The following is a 17,876-nucleotide window of genomic DNA, read 5'->3' as shown; positions in this document are numbered from 1 at the left end:
CCGAGGGACGGTGAAATCAACAAGGAGTCCCCCGGTGAACAGGGCACGGAGACTCTACACGGGCTGGTTGGGCCGGTTTGGCCTCTGCCCCCAGGTCTGCCGGCGGCAGGTACCGGGAGCTGAACCCAGGACAGCCTTGAGGCCAGCCTTCGGTGCAAAGCGGGACACTTGGGTCCGCCCTCGGCCCTGGCTGCTGGGCGGGGCTGCACCTGTTGCCGCCGCTGGGGCTGTCGCCACTGCGCACCTGGCCTAGGTGAGCCGCCACGCTCACGAGATCGCGCGAACCCCAGGTCTTGGCTGCAGGTGAGTGGCAGTCACAGCTCTGATCCACGGGGGTGAGTGGACGTCGCCGACTCCCAGATGTCCGAACCAGGCCTGGAGCTTGGGGGCCCGGGGAGGGGAGGACCTTGCCCGGAGGAACCTCCGGGCCTTGGCAGGCGCGGTCCCGCAGGAAGTGGCTCGGAGTCAGGCCGGCTGCCCGCGTCGCCCGGAAGCCCGAGCGGGTCGGCGTCCCGGCCCCATGGGCCTCCGCGCTCCGCTCCGCCCGACGAGGGCAGCGGCTTCCTCGTGACCTTTGCACAGGAGACAGAGGCGGAGTGCCGGGGCGGGAAGGGACTCGCACCAACGCCCCAAGCCCGGATCCCAAACCAGAGGCCTCCAAAGGCTGCGGGGGAGGCCGACATACGTTGGGGACAGCGGCACACGGGTCGCCAGGCCGAGCGAGCGCCCCCTGCGCGTGCCCGCCCTCCGCGCGCGCTCCCGCCTTCCGTGCGCGTGCCCGGCCTGCCAAGCGAGGTCTGCGCGCCGTCGACCCGCCCCCGCGCGCGCGCCCGCCTATCTGCTCACCGCGCCTGGTTGTGGGGGGGAGGGGGGTGGTGAGGCCGGTCCCCACCCCGGAAGGCGGAGCGCAGGATGTGGGGTGTGTGGCGAAAGAGAAGTGGGCGTCGTGGGCCGGGGAGAGCGCGACGGAACCTCTTGTGCACGTTCTATCCTTCAGGAGAGACGTCTGGGGCGCAGAGCGCTGCGCACCCCAGACGTGGGGGAAACGCTCGGAGACTATGGGGTGCAGAACAGCAAAGCCGACGGCGAGCAGGGGGCCGTCTGTGAGGCTCGGGGCTGCAGCCCCACCGCGCGGGCCTGAGGCTGCAGGAGCGGGCCTTTCTAGGGACCACGGGGGTGGGGCCGAAGGTGCTGCGCGGTGCAGGGGTCGGGCTCGTATTCGGAAGGGCTGTTCGCTGGAGTGCCTGGTGCGATGCGGGGTTTTCTGCTCCCCTTGGAGAGTGGGCCTGGGGGCGAGGGACGGTGAGAGTGGACGTTAGCACAGGGAGGGGCACCCAGTCGCCGCTGGGAGCTGGTGGCACAGATGGGCACACAGCAGTGCACAGTATGTCAGGAGTTTTGAGAGGCAGCAAGGCTGGTGGAGGACAGGGGACAGCTGGTACGGAGTCCTGCCTGGGCTAGGCTGGTGGCTGACCACTGGAGGTAACTGCGCGGGGGGTGGGGGTAGGGGTGGATTTTGGTCACAGGGCACCAGGAGGAGGGGCTAGTACCAGCTGTGGCCTGTCTCCTGGAGGCCTCATTCCAGTTCTGGGACCCTCACCCAAGGTTCTTGAGGACCACAGTGGGGTTGGCAGTGCTGAGACAAAGTGGGATTAAGGATGTAGGGAAGCTAGCTGATGCAGTGAGGAGGCCCCATTGGTGGCTCTGTGTGGGGAGGGCAGGGACAGCGACTGCTTTCTGTGGGCACTGATACCAGCCACCTGTTGCTGGGAGCAGAGTCCTAGGTTGGTCTGGGAGGTGAGGGGTGTCGATGATGACAACTGGAAATGCTGCCCGATCCCCACCTGGCTCAGAGCAGAGGCCCTCTTCTTCCTTATCTGGAAAAGGTGGCACTGTCCTCCCACCCCAGCCTGAAACCAAGGTCCACATGATAACAAAGCCCACTTGCAACTGCTAGTTTGGGGGCTACACATGGGAGGTGGACAGGGAGGGGGCCAAATAGCCCTGCTCAAGGCCCCATTATTGGCAGGAGTTTCCACAGGACCCCTCTCACCCTAGCAGGTCAGAGGTCAGACACTCATCGGGCTGCTCACTTAGGGGGGTGACAGGGAGACTCCCTCACTTCCCTGGTGTGGCATCGTTTGGGGTGTGCAGGAAGCAGGCCACACTGTCCAGTGCAGGACAGCCCTGACTGGGGGTCTCCTTGCCAGGACTCCTTCACATTACCCTGGGCCCAGCCCCTCCGCAACCTCCCCCCACAACCCAGGTCTGGCCATGGGAAGCACGGAGCCTGGTGGGCTGGGGCGGGCCCAGAGGAAGGAGCCCTTGACTCAGTTACAGGAAGAGCGGGGGCAGGCGGGGCTGGCGGGGCCGGGCGGAGCGAGAACTACCAACTGCCCGCCTGCCTGCAGGGAGGGGGGTGGGTGCCTGGGTGGGGTTTAGGTTTAGGAGAGGATGTGACTGCAAGGCCAGGAAGCTACGGAAGGTTCGGATTAAAACACAAACAAAAGCCAGGTCCTCACCGTGCTTGGAGATGCGTCCAGAGGAGTCTTGGTGCTTGGGACTGGGCTGGGGGCCCCGCTGAGCAGAGTTTGCTCCCAAGCACACCTCAGTGACCAACATCCCATCAGGGAGGAAAGAGCCGGAACCAGGTGACTTTGTGCCCTCCCCCAGCGGCCCACTGCTGTTATGAGCCTGTGTCCTCATCCTCTGAGGCCTTTCCTGGCCTGAGGCCTGTCCTCGGAGTCAGGCCTGGTTGAGGGGAGACCCGCAATATGTGTGGCATCTGTGTACACATGTGTGCATTGTGTGTATGTGCCTGTGAGAGCATGAGGAACAACATGAGGCTGTGTGTGTGCCAGGGTGGGTGTGCGGTTCATTGTGTGGGGGACGTGTGCAGAGGCTCGTGACTATGTGCCCCTGGAGAACTGTTCCAAGTATGTGCTGTGTGTGCCAGCTGTGTGGACCAGTGATGCAGGTGTGGGAGTGTGCCTGTGTGCACATGGGCCAAGGTGGGAGCTTAGTTCAGGCATGTGTGGGGAGGAGCTGGTGTGCAACAGACTGCAGAGGGAGGGTGGCACGGGAGGCCGCAGGAGAGGCCACCGCCTGGCCTCATGAAGGTCCCAGGGGTGTGGGCCCACTGTCCCACCCCGGGCCATCACGGTAGCCCTAGGGCAGGTGAAGGTCAGCCAAGGGCCCCTCCCCGCCCTTGTGTAAGGTACTCAGAGTGATGCTGTGCTGCCATCCGAGAGGCAGCCAGTGCACCGTGCTGTCTGTGGCCAAAGTTACACGTTAACTCATCCTGTTCTTGTTTAACTTGCTCCCTGGGGATGGTGGCAGCCTCTGACCCATCCTGGCACCCTGACTGACCCACCACAAGGACAGAGAGTGAGTTCTGCCTGACCCTTGGGGTCCAGTCTGCTTGGCTGAGGAGTCCGTGGAGCCAGGGGTGGCATCGTGCCCAGCCTGCCCGAGGAGGCCCTGGACAGACCATGGAAGGTAGACGGGTCAGAGAGGGACGGGCACGGGCCCCAGTGCCACCTGCACCTCACTGGCTCCAGGCTGCCATGCTGCCTGGGCTCTGCTCGCCCCTCCCCCATGGCCCGCAGTGCAAACCCCATGCTTAGGATGGGCCCTGCCCTCTCCTGCCCAAGGCCTGTAGGCCAACTCGTGCAGGTGGATGCTGCTGGGGTCCCTGGGGGTGGGGCGGAGAGGTGTGGCTTGCTAGGGGACCAGACCCCCCAGATGATGGCTGTCTTCTCTGGCTTCCTGATAGTACTCCTCAGCCCGATTTTAAGATGAGAAAGTTTGGGTCTCAGGGAGGTGGGAAGACTTGGCCATGGTCGGCAGGGGGTCCTGGAACCCCTGGCTCCCATCCCAGGTATAAGGTGCTGGCATGCCCAGCACCCGAGTCCCCCAAACAACTGGTATCCACACTCGCTGCAGCCCTTCCAGAAGAGGGGGCAGGGCTGAGTGAGGGCTGCAGTGACTGGCTCCTTACGTGGAGCTCATGTTCTGGGTGGACGACCAGCTGTATGCTGAGCCCTGTCCTCCGTGGGACTTGTGGAAGAACATGGTGTCCACCCACAACACATGCCCCTGGCTGTCCTGTGTTTTCCCTGGCCCACAGATCATCTGTGGACAGTGGCAGCCCAGCATCCTGGGCCTGGCTAACCCACTGGGTCTTCTTTCTGCAGGTGTCTGCGACAGGGCCCCCAACTTCCTCTCCCCTTCTGGAAACCAGGTCTTGGGGCCTGCCTTGGGCAGTGTGGCCAGACTGAACTGCACAGCCTGGGTGGTCTCTGGGCCCCACTGTCCCCTGCCCTCAGTCCAGTGGCTAAAAGATGGGCTGCCGCTGAACAATGGAAGCCACTATGACCTCCATGAGGCCTCCTGGTAAGAGACCGGGCTGTCCAGGGCCAGTGACCACCCTGGATGTACCAATGGCCAGTGTCCTTTCATACCAACACCCTGGTCTGTAATCACCTGGACAGGGGCTGGGAAGTGACTTGGGCAGAGTACCACTCTGGACACAGACAGAGGGTCAGTGACCTTAGGGACAGACAGCCCCTGTAGACACTTTGCAGACTGTCCAGGGCCATGGGTGCCTGCAGAGTCCTAAGGCCTGAATGAGGTACTGGCCAGAGGACCCCCAGGACCCGGGCCCAGGCTAGGGTGACTGTTGCTAAACAGACCAACACTCACGCCAGGTTCTGCCACTTCTCTGAGCGCATGGCCAGGGGGCTGCCCAGGAAGCTCAAATCTGCAGTCTCCCTGGGTGAATCCCAGACAAATGGGGTCTGGGGCGTCCACTGATGCTCTCGGGCCCCAGGTGAGAGGGTGGGCCTGGTCTTCTCAGGGTCAAGGCCAACTTGTCAGAGGTGCTTGTGTCCAGTGTCCTGGGTATCAACCTGACCAGTGCTGAGGACTATGGGGCCTTCACCTGCTCAGTCCAGAATGTCAGCTCCTTCTCCTTCACTCTTTGGAGAGCTGGTGAGGGGGGTATACTGTGCTAGTGGGTAGCAGGGAGGCCTGTGGGAGGAACCTGGGGCGCCTCGATGCTGGAGGGTGCTGGGTGGGGGTACAGTGACTGAGGCTGCAGCTGTCCCCAGGCCAGGTGAGCCACTTGGCCGCAGTGCTGGCCTCACTCCTGGTCCTGCTGGTCCTGCTTCTGGCCGCGCTGTTCTACGTGAAGTGTCGACTCAACGTGCTACTCTGGTACCAGGACACGTACGGGGAGGTGGAGGTGAATGGTGCGTGCAGTGGGTGAATGGGACGCCAGTCAGCCATCGGGCTTCCCTAGGCTCAGCCTGGGCGGCGGGGATGGGGGTGGGGGGATGATAAGGAGGCATCAGCCCTGGAGAACCCAGTGAGCACACATTCCAGGAAAGGCGGTCTCCATGCAACCCAGAAGGGCACAGAGCCACGGTCTGCAGAAAGGGGGCAGGCGGCCTGTATCCTGGGATCGGGTTCCACCTGGAGTCCTGGACTGGGGAGGGGACTTCGCGTGGCCTGGAGGCGGGGTGTGCGTCTGGGGGGCGGGCCTGGGCTCTGTGCGCGGGTCTGGAGAGGGTAGAGGACCCCAGAGGACAGCGCCTGTAGGTGGCGGCCCGAGCCGGGAAAACGGCCGCGCTGACTCGCCGCTGTCCGCAGACGGGAAGCTCTACGACGCCTACGTCTCCTACAGCGACAGCCCTGAGGATCGAAAGTTCGTGAACTTCATCCTGAAGCCGCAGCTGGAGCGGCGTCGGGGATACAAGCTCTTCCTGGACGACCGCGACCTCTTGCCGCGCGCAGGTCCCACGGTGCCCCGCCCCGTCCCCGCCCTCCCTGGGCCCAGACCCCGCCCCTAGCACCCCCGTCTCTCGCGCTCCGCCCCTGCGGCCCCGCCTCCGTCTCGGGCCCCGCCCCGCCCTCCTGGCCCCGCCCCCCGCCTGGCCCCGCCCCCGCCAATGCCCGGTTCCCGCAGAGCCCTCTGCAGACCTGCTGGTGAACTTGAGCCGCTGCCGGCGTCTCATCGTGGTGCTGTCGGACGCCTTCCTCGGCCGGGCCTGGTGCAGCCACAGCTTTCGGTAGGTCCCGTGCGGGGTTCGGGGGTAGTGGGGCAGCCGCACCCCACTGACAGCCCCGCCCCCGCAGGGAGGGCCTGTGCCGGCTGCTGGAGCTCACGCGCAGACCCATCTTCATCACCTTTGAGGGCCAGCGGCGCGATCCCGCGCACCCTGCGCTGCACCTGCTGCGTCAGCACCGCCACCTGGTGACCCTGCTGCGCTGGAAGCCCGGCTCCGTGGTGTGGAGGGTGGGGCGGGATCTGGGGCAGGGCGGGTCCTGTGGCGTGGGACCCAGAGGAGGGGCCTCCTTTGAGGTTCCAGGAGCCAGTGAACGTGCACTGCCAGGTGTGCTCCTTGGGACCAGTTGACCGTGTGGGGGGCTACTAGTGTTTGCATCCCCCGGGTCCCCGTGTGTTCACACGCGCTGACTGCTTCACCCTGTCCCCTAGACGCCTTCCTCCGATTTTTGGAAGGAGCTCCAGCTGGCACTGCCCCGGAAGGTGCAGTACAGAGCGATGGAAGGGGACCCCCAGACCCGCCTGCAGGATGACAAGGACCCTATGCTGGTTGTGCGAGGCCGCCTTCCAGAGGGTGGTACCCTGGACCCGGAGCTCGACCCCGACCCCGAGGGGGACCTGGGTATGCCCACCTGGGCCCACCCTTGACCCTGAAAAACAGCCAGGCTGGGGGGGGGCTGACAGGGCGGAAGAGCCCAGAAAGGGGCCCAGGTGTCCGGGACTCCTCCCTGCTGTTGGTGGATGGGCTTGACCCCCCAGGACCTCCTCACTACCCCTTTCCCAGAGGCACTTGGGCCTCAGGCCTGCCTGAGAGCCTCCAGGACGTCAACTGTCACCACCCAGGAGGGTGAGCAGGGAGTGAGCCCAGCAGAAGGCCAGCTGTGGGCAGCCCAGCTTCAGGCTTGGTGGTACCCCCCTCCCCAGGTGTCCGAGGGCCTGTCTTTGGGAAGCCATCAGCTCCACCATGTGCAAGTGGGGTCTCGCTCGGAGAGGGCCAGGGTAGTGAGGTGGACGTCTCGGACCTTGGCTCCCGCAACTACAGCGCCCGCACGGACTTCTACTGCCTGGTGTCCAAGGACGACATGTAGCCCCCTCCCCCCACCTGTGCCAGATCCACAGGCTGCCAGGGACAGCTGAGAGTGGGACCTGGAGCCCAGCCTGCCTGCAGCCCTGGGACCCTTGGGGAAGGGGAGTGGCCCTTCCTTGTGCCAGAAAATAAAGTCATTTTGGATCCTGCCTGGGCCTCAGTCTCCTCTCCTGGGTCAGAAAGAGGGTACGCAGTGTCCTTGGTGCACCCCTCCCTCACTTCCATCTCAGGGCCCTTGACCCCTCTCTTTTCTTGTCACCAAATTTGGCTGTCCACTCAAACTCTCCTCTCCATCCTGATCCAGCTCAGGTATGTCTCTTTCCATAGCCTCCTTAGGTGTCCTTGGGTGAATCCCTTTTAGAGACTTCAGGTTCTGAGCTTTGTAGAAGCCCTGTGTTGTGAAAATATCAGTGGGGGATTCACAGCCAAGTGGCCTGGTTCTGCGAGATGGGGGAGGGGTCTCAGAATCTACTGGACTCCAAGCCTCAGATGGACAGGGTAACAGGCCCTGGTCAGAGCACCATCAGCCCAGCGGGGCAGGGCAAAGAGAGGTGTTGGGTGCATTTGTCACATGAGCACAGCCCAGTGGGCAGCACCAAAGGCCAGGGGTCACATCACGGCTGTTCCAGGAGCAGTCAGTCCTATGCACAAAGCCCCCAGCTCTGCTGCATCTGTGCCTCAGGTGAGTACGCAGGCCTCTGCTGTGTGCCCCATCTCCTCTACTCTGGGCCAGCTCTCTCCTCATGGACACTTCCTCCTCCCTGACCTAGAGAGGCCTGTGTGAGCTCGGGCAGGCGTGGTTGTGGTTGGGGACATTGTGGAGTCCCCAGGGGTCAGGCCAGCCAAAGAAGCATGCGGAGCTGTGGCTGCTGTGTTCATGATCACCTTTATTCTCAGCGCTGGCTGTTCTGAGGCACTGTTGGCCCTGGCCAGCCACACCTCTACCAATGTGACTTGGTCACCATCCCATGCACCAGAGCAGCCTCAAGCCCTGCCCTTCTCCCTGCCCTGCAGAAGCGAAGTCCCCAGCTGCAAGCCCCCATCCCATGTCCTCTCCCTGGTGACCCAGGCCCTTCAAAGTTGTATGCTCCTGGGCCATCAGCCTTCTCCTTCAGGCTGGCCGACAAGCAGCTCAGTGCTGAGCCGTCCCTCTGAGGCTGGGCCGAGTCGTACTCTCCTCTTCCAGGAAGTCCTCGCCTACAGGCCCAGGAAGTCCTCCTTTCGATAGCCCTTCTGCAGTGGAGGGGGCCGAGTGAGAGGGCTCTCCGGCCAACCTGCTTCCCACCCCGCCTGCCCCGGGGTGCTGACGTGGACCCTGGTCTCCCTGTTCCAGTTTCCCTCCCCCTGGGTCTCCTGCTCTGCATGGTTTCCAAGTCCCTCCCCCATGTCCTTCCCCCAGGTCTCAGGCCCATGGTCCTCTCTGCCCTGGATTGCCGGAACTTACCGCGCGGAAATCTCGGTGGAGTTTGTTGTACTGCCACAGATTGGCCAAGAGGCTGGAGGCTGCCCGGGAGGACTTCTCACTGTCGGGGCTTGGGGGACAGGGGCAGGGGTCAGCAGGGGAAGGCACTGCCAGAAGGGGGGGGCAGGCCGGGGGGAGCCCTCACCTGTCCCGCTTCTTCTTGATGAAGACCAGTTTGCGCAGCCCGTCGAAGTAGAGCAGGTCTCGGGCGGCGATGGGGCTGACCACCACCAGGTTGTTGAGCACAGCTATGATGTTCACCAGCACGTCGGCCGGGGCAGACTTCTCACCCACACTGCCCGGCAGCTTCTCGATCAGGTGACTCACTACCTTGGTGGCTGCGAAGGCCAGGACATCAGTGTCAGCCCCACTCCCAGCCCCAGGGAGCTGGCGTGCCCAGCTGTCTGTCCACCCAGCTCCAGCTGGCCAGAAGCCAGCCCAGCTGGGCAGCAATAAAGACCAAATCCAGGGGTGAGCCCGCAGGGCGGGGTGAGGGCAGAGCCTGGACTGCAGGACTCCTGACTCACACATCTCGTCCTTGTTCCTGGCATTCCGAGACAGGTTTCGGATGAGGCCAGTCAGGGAGCGCAGCTGGTGGTGGTCAGCCGTCCGAACACGGTCCAACAGAGGGTTCAGGATACGCTCCTGCTCCAGGGCCAGGCGGCTGAGCACGCCTGCCCACTGCAAGTGGGAGAGGGCTGCTGAAAACCGGTCAGGTGCCAGCGCACCCTCTCTGTGTGTGTCCTCAGTGGGGAAACTGAGGCACGACTGGCCTCTCTCTGCCTCTGCACCCCAGTCAGAAGCCTCACCAAAGCTAACTCTGGTCAGAGCGCACCCTCCCCCCCAGCTCAGACCTCCCAGGCCCCTGTCCTTAAACCCAGTGCAGAACCTGAAGTCTCAGGGCCCCAGGCCTGTCCCATCTGGGACGCTGCTCCCAGGCATCCACTCCTTTCTCGTCCCTCCTGCCCAGCTCAGAGGCCATCACTCTCTGGTCCTCTGATGTTCTGGCTCATCCATGAGTTTGCATTTGTCCCACTATCTCTCCCCCAACAGACAGTAAACTCCTGCAGCAGGGGCTCCGCCCCCATTCACCCGTGTGACCGCAGCCCGTGACCAGGTGTGGCCCCCTCACCCTGCGATCGCCGGCGGTGATATTCTGCAGTGCCCCGGCGGCCGCCTCTGTGGTGTGCCGGTTGAGCTCACAGCGCTGCAGCAGGCGGTTGTACAGGCCCACGATCTGGGGGCTCCACAGCCACTCCATGCCCTTGGGGTCCTTAGACACCTCCGCAAAGGTGAGGGCATCGGCCGTGAGGGGTAGCTGGGCAGAGGGTGCGAGGGTCAGCCAGGGTCAGGCCGGCCCCTGCTCCCGCCGCCCAGGCCGGTGCCCACCTCTCGGAGCCGCCGGCTCTGTGGCGTGAAGCAGCCCACCACCTCGCCCGACGGCGCCCCAGCCACATCCCTGCGGCCCCGGCCCTCCAGCCGCTGCAGGGCAGACGGCGGCATCTCGTCATACAGGCGGTAGGACAGGTTCCTCAGCACGCACACGGCGTTCTCCACACTCTGCGGAGGGAGAGCTGGTCACAACAGGCCGCGCCCCCCAAGTCCCCTCCACCCCTGACGGCCCTCACCTTGTCCTCACACTTGCCCACGTCAAGGGCGTGGTTAATGTAGGTGACCAAGGCGTCCACCAGCCCATGGCACTCGCGCATCTTTTGGCGAGTGGCCTGGGAGGCCGAGCTGAGGTTCCTGTGGGTGGAGGCGGATCAGAGATTCCCGCAGGGACCCCGGGGAAAAGCCCACCGCCACGGGGACCGGAACCCAAGGGCTGAGGTCCTTCGGTGCCCCTCCCCTGCTTCCCCTGAGGTCCCTGCTGGACACTGCTGGCCCTGGTCCCATTGCATGACCATCTCCATCCACTCCTGGAAGCCCCCCGAGGAGGTGGAGAAAGTCAGACTGTGTCTCTAATTTACTGAAATCTGAACCTGCAGCCCCCAGAGCCTCTCATGTCAAACTGGAGGCAATACCTGGCGACCTGTCCCACTCCTGCCTCAGTGCCCATGCCTTGCTTGGTCTGTCCACTTCTCCCAGCCCCCTCGCTGGCTCTGCCTGGTCATTCACACGTCCCCAGCACCCACGCTTTCGTTCACCATGGCTGTGGTCTGGCCCCGGCCCAGCGCACCTGAGAAAGCCTGTGGCATTGTAGAAGATCTCAGCCTCAGAGGCATTCTGCTGTATGAGGGGTGGCCCCCCGGCCCCCGAGAGGGGACTCAGCACCAGGTCTGTGAGCTGCTCCAGCGTGTCTCGGGCCAGGCGGTCCTTTAGGTGGTCGCTGGAGGACAGGTTCCACAGGATCCCTGAGGCAGGCGGGCCGAGGCCGTGGTCAGGACAGCCCACCGACCCCCTCTGGCTCTTCTGGGGATGGTGAGAGGAGGTACCTGACCTCTCCCAGGGCTCCACCAGACACTGTGAGCCTCACCCAGAACCCCGCTGGGGAAAGCCAGAGTGTGACCTGCAGGGTCATGGGGCTGCAGTGGAGCCTGGGGACGTGGGCCCCAGGTACTGGAGGCCGGCCCCAAGAGTCGTGGTGGGGCTCAAGGAAGGGATGGCATAGGGAGGGACAAACACAGAGACAGAGAAGAGAGAAAGGGACAGAAAGGCAGAGCGGAGGAATGGGGATGGCAGGGGACAGGCAGGACTGGCACCTGTGACGTTCTTGCGAAGCTCGTCATCCTGCTCACGCAGTGTCCGCAGCAGCTCGAAGATGCCATTCTCCTCCACCAAGGCCAGCTTGTTGTCCGCGTTGTCGTAGATGAGGTTGCGCATGGCGCCCGTGGCGTGGCGCTGCACCTCCTGGTTGGCGTGGTTGAAGAGCTTCACCAGCCGGGGCACAGCCAGGAGGCTGCGGGCCTGCCGACACAGGCATGTGGCGTGAGCACAGTGTGCAGTGTGCAGATGTGTACAGATGTGTGCAGGTGTATGCAGGTATATATACAGAGGGTGCCAAAAAAAGGTATCCACATTTTAAGAAAGGAAAATACTATATTAGAATTGTAATATTCAATATATACTGATACCAAAAGATGAATACAAGTCACGTTTGACTTCTGCAATGACAAGAGGCGCTCAAAGTGGTTACCATCAGCGTAATTTTAATACAGCTTTTTCCTTTCTTAAAAGGTGTATACCTGTTTTTGGCACCCTCTCTCTATATATACCTGCATACTTCTGTATATATCTGCACATCTCTGCACACACCTGCACACTTCTATCCAGGAGGTGACAAAATATATATATATATATAGATATATATATATACAAGTGGACGCTTTGGCCAACATTGCTCCAGCAGTAATTCACCGTAATCCGAAGTGTCTGGATGCTGATGGGAACCACTTTGAGCACCTCTTGTCATTGCAGAAGTCAAGCATGGCTTGTGTTCATCTTTTGTTACTGGCATATATTGAGTATTACAATTTTAATAGTTTTCCTTTCTTAAAATGTGGATACATGTTTTTGGCACCCTCTGTAAATGTGTGCAAGTATATACAAATGTATGCAGCTGTGTGCAGAGGTGTGCAGGTGTGTGCAGATGTATACAGATGTGTGCAGGTATGTACAGAGGTGTGCAGGTGTATACAGATGTATGCAAACCATTCCCTGCCCCCTGTCCTCGGCGTAGAAGGTTCTGGGCAGGATGGGCTCTGCTCAGTCAGCTGGGGGATCAGGGAGGGGTGGTCAGGGACCAGAGGTCAGGAAAGGGTGAGGGCCAATCAGGTGGCCAGCGGGGTGTCACAAGGCAGTCACCTGCTTCTTGGCCACTGCATCGCTGTAGCACTTGTGCTGGATGTAGGCTGCTCCCAACACCTGCAGGTTGGGGTCTGAGGCCATGAGGTACTTAACTGCTGACGGCAGGTCAATGTCATCGAAGCTGCAGAGGCAGGGGTCCAAGGTCAGGCTGACCCTGAGGCTGGGTCAGGGCCCTGGCAGACCCCACCCCCCATGCCGAGCCAGGCCAAGCTCACCCGCTGCTGAGTCTCTGCAGGGTGCGGTGGCCGCTGTAGCTGTCCAGCCCACGCACATCCGGCAGGTGGCCAGAGTCACCCAGGCTGAGGCTGAGGCTGCGCACGGATGGCGCTCGGGTCACGGGCTCCAGGATGCCCCCCGGCATCACCCCAGCTCCCCCACGGCTGCGGTGGCTGCTCTGGAACCGCTGCAGCGTCCGCATGGCGGGAGCACGGATGGTGCGGATGGGCGGCCCCTCAGTGGCCTCCGGCCAGTCCAGGGCCCCTGCCCGGCCAGAACTGGAGCTGGCCTGGCGCTCGTAGGCGGTGGCAGGCTCCAGATGCTCTGACAGCACACTGCAGTGGTCATCTAGGCCCCCGGTCCCCAGCCGCAGCGAGCGTAGGGACAAGGTGTCATAGTCCACCCGGCTCCCTATGCCGCAGCGCTCGTGGAAGGACACAGGCCGGGGGGGCATGGGTAGGGCGGGCTGGGCTCCCCCGTATCCCACAGCCCCGAAGGCACTGCCCCCATTGTGGGCAGAGCTCAGCCTCCGACTGCAGCTCAAGTCCACAGCCGAACGGGAAGACCAGGAGGCCGGGCTGTAGGTGGGCTTGGCGATGGGCCGGAAGGTCTGTGGGCAGGGCAGGAAGCCAATGAGGGGGTGCCGGGGCCATCCCTGACCTCAGATCCCCCAGCCTCCCCCAAAACCTCCCCCATGTGACCTCAGAGACCAGACTCTCCTGGCTGGAGCATGTGTCACTCACCGAGGTGCTGTCCCCACTCAGGCCCTGGGAGCGGGAGCTGAAACCAGTCTGTAGGGTATGGTACTGGCCCCGGAACGCACCTGTGGACAGGGATAGTGGTAGCCTGGCCGGGCCAGATGGCCAAACACTGGCCTCCTGCCTCCCCTTCTCGATCCTGGTCCTTGCTACTGCCTCGTCTGTCTCGGCTGACGTCAGCCCTAGTGTCCCTCTTGCACAGCCCCCTGCTCCTCCAGCTATGCCAGGGGACACATGTGCTCACTCTGATGACCTCCCAGGCCCCTGGGCAATGTGCCAGGGACTCCTGCATCAGGTCTCCACTCCCTGCCAGGGCAGTGTCTGGCCCCCTGCCCCAGGAAGCCACACTGACCGCCTGGAAGCCCATCCTGTGCTGTGGTCACAGGGGAGGGGGGCTTTGCTCACCAAGGACAGTCTCCCTGGACCACTCTGCCCTGAGGGGCAGTCCCCTGTCCCACCTGGCAGAGCCACACCCACCTCCTCCAGCCACACACACAAACGGAGTGCACTGGCGTGGCCCAGCTCTGTGGTGAGTGGACAGAGGTAGAGAGATGGGGAGACGAGGGTGGGCTGGCCTGGTTGTTGGAAGGATGGGTGGAAGGTTGGACACACAGACTGGTGGGTGAAGGGACAGTTAAAGAGGGAAGATGGAGGGTCCGATGGATGGTGGACAGATAACTGGGTGATACGGGGTAGATAGACAGGTGGGTGGGTTATGGTTGGTCAGAGGGGTGGCTGGACAGACAATGGGTACATAACAGCTAAAGGCCAAAGCAAGGCAGAGCAGCGGGACAGATAGGTGGGGTAGGCACCCGGTGATGCCAGGGTCCCTGCTGGGGCACTCCTGTGGGGACAAAGACTCACATCTCCCCAGAAGGCCGGGCAGAGCAGCTCGGCTAAAGGGACTCAGGGTGGGGTGAAGGGAAGGGCCCCCCCCAGCCTCTGCCCCAGACCCACCCTGGTTAATGAGGCTTCTGGGCAGGGGCTATTAACCCTTTGACGCTACTGAGGCTCAGCCTGAGCGGCACGCCCCCACCCCAAATTATAACTTCCTCCCCTAATTGGCAGGGTAGCCAGGGTGGTAATTAACCCCTCCCTGTCCATCCACCACCCCATGACCCCAAGGCGCCAACTAGGCGATCAGCAAGACTGAGGCCCAGCAGCGAGGACCCAGGAATCCAGGCTGGCCCTCCCGAGGCTGGCTGACCCTCCTGTGAAGCACCGTGGACTGGGGTCTCAGCCAACATCCTGGGAGGTTCATCTTACTGTCTAACCTGGATCTCTGTTACTGTGGCCTGGCAAGGGAGGAAATGGCATTAACACTCATGCACACACATGTATACACACTCACATGCGTGCATATACTCACACACACCAGTGGAGCCAGAATTCCTGCACAGGGTGGTCGGCCTGGCACTGAGGGGCCTTCTCCCACCCGCTGTTCTCACACACTATCTGGGTCACGCTAGCGGGACCTCCCCTGCAATTCCGCAGGGGACCATGGTCAGACAGGCAGCCGAGTGGCAGGAGGGTGGCTGTCGTCCAGGATTCCCTGACCCCGCCCCTCACGTTCCTGTCTGCTCATTCCCGTGGGGCGTGGGGGTGGGGAGGGACGCTGGAGTCTGGGCGTCTGTGTCTCACTGGGACTGACGGGTGTGTCTGCCTGTCTCTGGGACTGTGTGTGAGCCTGTGTCATGTGGGACCGGATGTGTGCATGTTCTGGGTTGGCCACCAGAGATGGGCCTAGTTGGCCCGCCATGTGCCAATCATTTCGGGGGCTCAGAGCTGAGGGGACAGGTGGGGCCAACCAGGCTCAGACAGAAGGACCTTGGGGTCCCTGTGGGGTGGTGGGAAGCCCCACCCTGGCTTCTCCCACTCCCGGTGGGACGGGGCGGGGCGGGTGACTCATTACAGGCCTCGGTGAGTCAGGGCTGAACCCCCTGAGCTCTCCACACTGCGGCCTCTGGCCCTCGCACCACCACACCCACTGAGGCCACCTCTGCCCACCCCCGCCGGCCCCACTGTCCTGCCCAGCGCCCACCCTGCCCACACCCGCCTACCTCTGGCTGTCCCAGAGACCCCGTCATGCTCAGCTGTCCCGTTGTGCTTCGGCTGCTGGCCCAGCTGCAGGAGGCGGGCTCGGACCTGCTCCTGGACTCGAGCAGCTCGCAGACGTTCAGCCTCTGGCCCCTCTGTGCCCCGGCGGTCCAGCTGCAGGTCCGAGGGCAGCGCCAGAGAGCACACTCCGGCCTCCGGCTGCAAGGCCGACAGCAGGAAGTTACCGTCCTGCATGGCGGCAGCCGCGTGGGGCTGGGGCCGCCTGGCCTGGGTCGCTGCGGCTGCCTCCAGCCTGAACTGTCTTCACTGACTCTTCCTGCGGCCCCAGAAGTCCCCTCCTGGCTGGCCTCGCCCAGAGCCCAGAGCTGCCAGGTGACTGAGGCCTGCCCAGCCCTGGGGGCGGGGACACCTGGGCCAGGTGGGAGGAGGGGCCACGGCATGCTTAAGGTGGAATTTGGGAGAAAGAACAGGCCGCATGGCCTGCCTTCCTTCAGTATGTCCCAGGACAGAGCAGCAGGGGTCTGGGCCCATCTTTGTTCCCAGCCTGTAAAGGCCAAACCGGGCCCTTTGGAGCAGGGGTGGGCTAACCAGGCCCCACTGTCCTATATAGTCAGCCACTTCCTGAAGTCTGAAGGGAAAGGGTTCTTCCTCTCTGGGGGCTGGGGATTCTAGGCAGCTCCAGGGGCCCATCCCAGAGGCAGGGGTCCTTATCAAGAGCCACTATTAAGGGTCAGGGGTCAGTGCTAAGGGTCAGGACTGAGGAAAAAGGGCTGAGGGGGGAGCTTTAAGGTGGAACGGGGCCCTATGGAGCCCTTGATTTGGTCCCTGGTGCCTGCAAGACCCCAGAAGCTCACCCCCTAGGATATGACCCTTTAGACCTCAAGCCTGAAGACCCTGGAAGTGGCCTCTGCAGAGGTCTGGAAGGGCTGGCTGGGCCCTCTCTGGCACCCCTCCCAAGCTCCTGCCCCCCAGACTGTGGGGGTGGGAAGCCTTCCCAGCACGTGAGTCAGGGCTCACCCGGGCTGTGAGGGGACTGGGGCAAGCAGAGCTGCCCCAGGGGCTTGACTCAGAGGGGGCCCCCTCCTGAGCTGGTGAGGCAGGAGCTGGGTGTTGGGGGAGAGCCCAGGAGTCAGGAAAGCAGGGACGAAGGGGTGCTGGAGTCGGGGGTGGAGGGTGAGGGAGAGGCCCAGGCTTGCCCCAAAAGGTCTTCCTGAGCCCCTCCCCCAGCTGGGCCTGCATGCTCTGGGCCTCCTGGGAAGTCCTGGTAGACCTGGCGTGGATGTGGATGCAGGAGAGAAACCCCTGGTAGACTGAATGGGGCTGAGCGGTGAGCCCAGGAGGGCTGGAGGGGTGGGGGACCCGTGTACCTTCTGGGTTCCCTTCGGAAAGTCACCCGTGGGCCACCCTCACAGTCTGCTCTCTCCCTACCGCCTGCCTCCAGGCCTTTCTCCCACGGTTGGCCCTACACCCACTGCCCTCTCCCCTTCCCCTGAATACAAGTGCCTTAATCTGCCATCAGTCCTGGCAGGGACCTGGTCTCAGGTGGGGATGGGGGGATGGGTGGCCTGGGGTGAGGAAGGGGTGGGGTCAGTGTGGGGAGGAGGGGGTTGAGGGGTGGAAATCAGAGGTCAGGGTGAAGCCTGGGCTGGAGCGGGTGGTGCCCAGGTGGAGACCTACCCCGTTGGTGGTCGGGACACTGGGGACCCCGTAGCTCATCCTGGAGGCCACTGCTGCCTGCTGAGGGGTCCTGGGCTCCATCCCAGGCACAGTGAGTTCATCCAGCAAGGTGTCGCACTGCGGACAAACAGCTGTGGGGGCACCAGAGGGCGGGGTGGCAACGCCCGAACACCCAGCTCATCAGACCGGTCGCTTCCCTGGGAGACGGGTTTTGTGTGGAAAAATCCTGGGAGACAAGTTTGTGCGGTGCTGAGCGAGCCTGGAGGTGCCGCCTGGCCCAGGGCCTGGGGCCTACCCGCCCTTCGCTGGGGGTCCACCTGGGTGCACCTGGGTCCTCGGTGGCCAGCCCTAGCACATGGCTGAGGACAGGCTACAGGCCCAGGTCTAGCAGGCTTGTGGGGAGGCCCCACATGGAGGGTGTTTTGGTGGGGTAGCAGCCATGGGAGGGAGAGGAGGCCTGGGGTAGCAGTTTTCAGCAGCCTGCAGAGTCCCCAGGGCCAGTGTGGAGCTTCCCCTCTCCTGTTGGCAGGGAGGGCTGTGGGTGCCCGGAACCTGTGATGAGCGTCCTCAAGGACAGGTGGACCCCACACCATGGTGGATCTCCTGCCCACCTCAGTGTCCCAGGAATTCCTGGAATCCAGGACGCACTTCCTCTGACTGCTGTAGGGTGAGTGTGAGCACCATTGCCTAAACCTGAGCCCACTGCTCTCATTCCGACGCAGAGCTCGACTGACACCCCTCCGC

At 63.1% G+C, this 17,876-nt stretch overlaps 2 protein-coding genes across 17 annotated transcripts; one reads left to right on the top strand and one right to left on the bottom strand.

Moving 5' to 3' along the window:
* The first annotated feature begins 195 nt into the window (after window positions 1-195).
* On the top strand, window positions 196-7,303 carry SIGIRR (single Ig and TIR domain containing). Of its 16 annotated transcripts, none has more exons than XM_081063677.1 (10): window positions 196-303; window positions 3,340-3,498; window positions 4,197-4,395; window positions 4,859-4,992; window positions 5,112-5,252; window positions 5,653-5,796; window positions 5,969-6,071; window positions 6,139-6,256; window positions 6,500-6,689; window positions 6,992-7,303. In XM_081063677.1, the coding sequence occupies exons 2-10, from the start codon at window positions 3,492-3,494 to the stop codon at window positions 7,153-7,155; spliced, it is 1,200 nt and encodes a 399-aa protein (XP_080919803.1). In that variant the 5' UTR covers window positions 196-303; window positions 3,340-3,491; the 3' UTR covers window positions 7,156-7,303. The 16 variants fall into 16 exon arrangements, with proteins under 16 accessions (XP_080919803.1, XP_080919795.1, XP_080919798.1 ...); XM_081063669.1 differs by having other exon boundaries at window positions 6,139-6,298; XM_081063672.1 differs by having other exon boundaries at window positions 215-303; window positions 6,139-6,289.
* Window positions 7,304-8,019: 716 nt separating this feature from the next.
* PKP3 (plakophilin 3) lies at window positions 8,020-15,850 on the bottom strand. Its single transcript, XM_081061589.1, has 13 exons — window positions 15,458-15,850; window positions 13,383-13,462; window positions 12,639-13,249; window positions 12,421-12,544; window positions 11,319-11,523; window positions 10,796-10,970; window positions 10,245-10,362; window positions 10,006-10,176; window positions 9,749-9,934; window positions 9,144-9,297; window positions 8,762-8,954; window positions 8,599-8,686; window positions 8,020-8,387 (listed from the first exon to the last, which is right to left on the bottom strand). The coding sequence occupies exons 1-13, from the start codon at window positions 15,687-15,689 to the stop codon at window positions 8,352-8,354; spliced, it is 2,373 nt and encodes a 790-aa protein (XP_080917715.1). The 5' UTR covers window positions 15,690-15,850; the 3' UTR covers window positions 8,020-8,351.
* Between the last annotated feature and the right edge of the window lie 2,026 nt (window positions 15,851-17,876).

The sequence above is a fragment of the Rhinolophus hipposideros genome, assembly GCF_964194185.1.
Source record: "Rhinolophus hipposideros genome assembly, chromosome: 10".
Classification (NCBI taxonomy): Eukaryota; Metazoa; Chordata; class Mammalia; order Chiroptera; family Rhinolophidae; genus Rhinolophus; species Rhinolophus hipposideros.
The sequence above is the reverse complement of the archived record's forward strand: the minus strand, read 5'-3'. Positions and strand labels throughout refer to the sequence as shown.

What these genes read in the sequence shown, in the direction of transcription:
- PKP3 (XM_081061589.1), bottom strand. Translation starts at nt 15,689, where the DNA reads ATGCAGGACGGTAACTTCCTGCTGTCGGCCTTGCAGCCGGAGGCCGGA. An exon ending in GGTCTCTGGGACAGCCAGAG is followed by an intron (nt 13,463 to 15,457) that starts GTAGGCGGGTGT and finishes CCCTGTCCACAG; the next exon opens with GTGCGTTCCGGGGCCAGTAC. An exon ending in CTGCAGAGACTCAGCAGCGG is followed by an intron (nt 12,545 to 12,638) that starts GTGAGCTTGGCC and finishes CTGCCTCTGCAG; the next exon opens with CTTCGATGACATTGACCTGC.
- SIGIRR (XM_081063669.1), top strand. An exon ending in GACCTCCATGAGGCCTCCTG is followed by an intron (nt 4,396 to 4,858) that starts GTAAGAGACCGG and finishes TGGTCTTCTCAG; the next exon opens with GGTCAAGGCCAACTTGTCAG. An exon ending in CGGGGAGGTGGAGGTGAATG is followed by an intron (nt 5,253 to 5,652) that starts GTGCGTGCAGTG and finishes CGCTGTCCGCAG; the next exon opens with ACGGGAAGCTCTACGACGCC.